General features: G+C 43.5%; 1 protein-coding gene across 1 annotated transcript in view; it reads left to right on the top strand.

Moving 5' to 3' along the window:
* The window catches only part of LOC136664844 (beta-galactoside-binding lectin-like), a 5,753-nt gene that overhangs the window by 73 nt on the left and 680 nt on the right, over positions 1-5,000 (top strand). Inside the window, exons 1-4 of the mRNA XM_066642290.1 lie at positions 1-71; positions 4,084-4,163; positions 4,562-4,733; positions 4,906-5,000. The exon at positions 1-71 is cut by the window's left edge and continues 73 nt beyond it; the exon at positions 4,906-5,000 is cut by the window's right edge and continues 680 nt beyond it. Of these exons, the coding sequence (XP_066498387.1) occupies positions 66-71; positions 4,084-4,163; positions 4,562-4,733; positions 4,906-5,000 (353 nt within the window). The 5' untranslated portion in view covers positions 1-65. The remainder of the gene's footprint in view (positions 72-4,083; positions 4,164-4,561; positions 4,734-4,905) is intronic.

Raw genomic sequence — 5,000 nt, 5'->3', positions numbered from 1 at the left:
GACTGAGCTTCCCCTCCTCCTCCGAAGACACTTTCACATCTCCGCACTGAGCAAGAGCAGCAACCATGAGTGTGAGTGATTTCATTTAACCCTTTGTGTGCTGTTTGCAGCTCTGATGATGTGTTAGCCTCATGTTGTTTTGGATAAACCCAGGTTGTTTGGATCATTCAAGGTGAATAAATAAGGCTTTTAAAGCACTGCTGTGTGTTTACAGTCAGTTCAGGGCTCATCTGGCTCTGAAAAGAGCTGACTCAGGTCCTGCTCATGGATTGTGAAATGCTGTGCTAAAAGAAGTGGGAAATCTTTTTCTTCGTGTGATATTTCTATGGCACTTCTAGTGGTTGCTTTGGGCCTAGTTTCCAGGGCTGCAGCCTGATACCACGAAGATAAACGTGCTTTGCTAATGCAGATAAAGGCCATGTTTGTAGCTCTGAGGCACTACAACAAGAAATATATTTGTTTGGGAAAAATTACCCTGTGCTATTTATAGTGAGGATGCTATTTTACAAAAAAAAAAAACAAAAACTAAACAATGCACATGAGTTGGACACCCACTGGAACCCACTCTACCTCGATATTTCAGACTTAAGAAGAGTTACAGACGCTGTTTCAGAGGTTTTCCCTTTTATGGTCAGGGTTCTGGTTGTTTCCTTGTTCCAAACTCCCCACAGAGGCTCCTACTAAAGTTAGAATAATGTTTTAAATCAGGAACAAAGGCACTCAGCAGCACCAGCATTATTCAGAGGTCATTAAATAAGAGTGAGGTTGTTGTTTCCAGCAGCTGAGGCTCTACAAAGTTGTCTGGGAGCTCCCCACAATGTTTCTCTGTAAAATCCTGGTCACTGTTGTCTCTAAGGAGCAGTGATTTGAGTCCGTGGTCCATTGTGAAAAACCCATGCTCCGAAAAAAAGGGCGTGGTGCTTTAACGCCTTGAAGGATGCGGTGGTGTTCAGACCCAACGGGGGACCATTATTACATACTGTTAATAAAAAGATACAGTTCAGTTACTGTCAATATACTGTACTGGTGTCTGCCGTCAGTAAGATGCTGTAAAATTTACAGCAGTCAATGGAATACAGTAATTTTACTGTAATAAAAAATACAGTATCCAACTGTAAATGTACAGTATTTCTGTTAATTTACAGTGATGTACTGAGTTACTGTGAAACGTATAATGGCTATGTTCAAGATCCTCTAAAACCTAAACTCCCACATCATTTTGGACACAATATTTTCCCCAAGAACAGGACAAATCTACATTTTCTGGATGGAACTCATAACGAATTTAGTGAGTAATAAATGATAATAAATGACAATTTTTTCATATTACCATGGCTCCACGCCCCAGTTAGAGTAGGTACACACAAACACACACACACACCACGGGTGTGTTTTCTTTTGTAACGTTGTGTGTGTGCAACATTATAGGTATATTTTTATCATGTCAAAGTTGCGTAAAGATTTAATCGAATTTGAAAAACAGTCAGTTAGGGGTTAACGATCGTCCCCAGGATTCCCCTTCAGTTATTTGTAGACACTCTGCACTGGCTGAACTTCTTCATTTACAGAGACATTGCACATAAACAGAGCCTGTTTCTGTGGCGCCTTGTTGCTGTTTGTTGGTTGTGAGGTAAACACAGTTAGCCGCCGCTGCTGATAATCACAGCCTCACCGCTAATATGTGTTAGAGGCAGAGCTGAAGTCCAGACACACTCGAAAATTGTATCCCAGCTCATCAGGGGTTAAGTGGAGAGACGACAGCCTCGAATGATGTAAACAGCTTTAGTTTTCTGTTTACAGTGACTATAAATAACTTTATCCATCCATTAACTGTTTCACTGATATCTCCACGAGGCTGGACTCACATCTGAAATACGCCCTGAAACGTCATGTGATGAAAGACTCTGGCACATGTTCCCATCTCTTTTGAAGGTATTAGAGAGGTATTTGTTACGATATAAACACGTGTTAAAATGGACAGCGCTTAAGATGTAATCATTCACTTGATATTAGCTTTAAGTTCAGGGCTTGGCTTTGATTACAGTGAAGAGCCCATGGCAGCTGTAGCATAAAGCTAAGGTTGGACTAGAAGAAAAGTGGAGGTGACGGTGAAGGAACAGCACATACAGCATTTAACAGGGCCACTATGACCTCCAATTCCGTGTGTGTGTGTGTGTGTGTGTGTGGACTCTGCAGCGAATAGGTCAAATTCAAAATCTACATTTCTTTTAAAGCACATTCATTGTGCTTTAAAAGCACACATTTTCATTCATTCATTCATTCATTGTCTGTAACCCTTATCCAGTTCAGGGTCGCGGTGGGTCCAGAGCCTACCTGGAATCATTGGGCGCAAGGCGGGAATACACCCTGGGGGGGGCGCCAGTCCTTCACAGGGCGACACACACTCACACATTCAGCACATTTCACATGTTAAAGTGTGGTTCCTTAAATAATGCCCTTACAGAGGTTATATTTTCCAATAAAAATGTCCTTAGGGTGGAATTTCCCTGTTGTGTAGCGTTAGCTCTAGCGTTAGCTTAGCTCCTCTGAAGAAGCAGCTTTAGCCACACACTTAAAATGAACTGTCTGGTCAAGTTAGACTTTTAAAATGTTTTCAGACGTTGCCCTCTGTGTAAAGTGGTGGTTACAGACCCATGCTGTTGTTTTGTTGTTTGTTCATTAACTCTTACAGGTGTGTGACTATGACAAGCACTCAATGTGCCACCTTTAAAGATAGAGAGTGATGTAACCGTACCCCACCAATTATCACTGTGCTGTTGTCTCCACCACCGTAGTCACCTCATGTTTCTCCAACCAGCTCAACACACACTTTTGAAACATTTCCTGAGACTACTCCCTTTACAAATCCTTTACGTTCAAGACTCATTTTCACTTCTGAAGCCTACCCTTCTTTTACAGAGAACTGTACAGAGAGCTGTCACCTGTTTCTCCAGTGACTCTTGGTAACGTGAGACATGTCACAACTGTGTGAGGGAGCATTTCACCAGCAGCTGTCAACTGTGCTCCAGAATCGAGTGCAGTTTACATTAGAGTGGGGAACTAATGTGGAAAGAACTCACATGGCCATTTATCTTCCTTCCTCTTTCACCCACTTTTCTCTTTCTCTCCGTACTCGTCTGTTCACCCTGGACCCAGTCGCCTACAGCCCCCTCCCCCAACACGCACTGCCAGATTTAGCCTCGCTGCTATGCCAGAATTAAACAGGCATTAAATTCCCAATGCCCTCCCCTTGAGCCTGAGCTCCGGGGAATTCATTCATTTGTAGTTACACTGTAAGCCTATGGTCAGCGTCGACAGTTGTGGTCAGGTATGGAGCAGCTGCACATGAGCTTCGGGTGCAGTGACGGCGCCCCATTCAATGCCATGTGAAGATCTGGTGTGAGACTGAACTGACTCGAACGGCATCATCCAAGGCAGGAGTTTGAATGCACAGCTGCTTGTACACGCCACGTTTGAGGTTTTCCAGCAGATGGTGTGGGAGGAGGCTCAGCTCCACAGCGATGAGGAAAATCTGACTTCATTTCTTATAGAAGGGTTATATTACATTTACACTACTCCAGTCCTCCCAGGTCCTTTTTAGGCCCCACTTCAGAAGCCAAAGGAGGGAAAATTATACATCGTCTATTCTCCGTTTAGCCGTGATCCACTGCTCATGTTGATTCCCTGCCCATTGCAGCGGAAAAATGAGGGGAAAACGATTGAAAGTGGAGTGGAAACAGATGTCCTGACTTTTACAGCGGTGCTGCGCGGTGAAAGGAAACATTGGTCCGACTCTGTAGAGCATAACTGTATCACAGGCTTCACATTTTGACAAAAATCAAGTTCACACACTGGAACATAGCTGTGCAGATTAGGTTGATAGCAAAGTATTACTGAGGTTAGCTTCTGACGTTAGATGGTTTGGTTCTGGAACATTGCAGATGAGCGTTGTCTCATGTGCAGCTGCTCCAGGATAATCCCAGTACCTACGTCCACATGTGGAGGCACAGTATGTGGAATCCCTGCTCTTAAAGTGTGCGTACGACTTATTCTCCTCGTGCTCTGTTTCTGTTGGTGTTGTAGGGAGTGGTCGTGCAGAACATGTCCTTCAAGGTCGGACAGACCCTGGTCATCACGGGAGTCGCCAGCGGTGATTCCACCAAGTGAGTGACGCACTGGGGGTCTGTCTAATTTATAAAAGTTAGCTTTTTCAAACACGTGATTATGTTATTACATGTAATTACATAGTTATTGTCATCATACACTTGGGTAGCTGAATTAATAAAATCTATAGTTGTTACACATGCATTTACATCTTCACTACTGTAATCCACCTGTAATAGAATATAAATCACAATAGTTACATTGTAATGCATGTGTTGTTAATGTGCTATTACATGGTTATAAGAGGCCACCAATTTTTAAACAGTAGAACAGACGAAGTGGGTAAAAGAGTGGACGGGTATCTCATCTAATGAGGTGTGACTTCCTCTCACTTTTGCTGTTTATTACCTTGTTATAATGTAGTTATTAATTATTTCATTGATTCTGTACTTTGCAGTTTTGCGATTAATATAGGGAGCAGTGCAGAGGACCTGGCGCTCCACTTTAATCCCCGCTTCGACGCCCACGGAGACCAGAGGACGGTGGTGTGTAACTCTTTCCAGGGCGGCAACTGGTGCGAGGAGCAGAGAGATGGGAACTTCCCCTTTGAACAGGGGGAGGAGTTTAAGGTGTGAACACGCAACACTTATAACATCAGCAGCCGCTCTTTATTAGGATGAGTTTAATGATGACAAACAGAGCAGCTGCACATGAGCCTAACGTCAGCATGGGTGAATGCCATCAAATCCTCACAGCAGTGTAATAAATATCCTGTGGCTGTTTTTTCCTCTTCCCTCACAGATAAAGATCACATTCACCAGTGGGGAGTTTGTCATCACTCTTTCAGATGGAAGCGAGATCCATTTCCCTAATCGCCAAGGGGCTGAGAAGTACAA

This window comes from Hoplias malabaricus, chromosome 13, assembly GCF_029633855.1.
Source record: "Hoplias malabaricus isolate fHopMal1 chromosome 13, fHopMal1.hap1, whole genome shotgun sequence".
Lineage (NCBI taxonomy): Eukaryota > Metazoa > Chordata > Actinopteri > Characiformes > Erythrinidae > Hoplias > Hoplias malabaricus.
The sequence above is the reverse complement of the archived record's forward strand: the minus strand, read 5'-3'. Positions and strand labels throughout refer to the sequence as shown.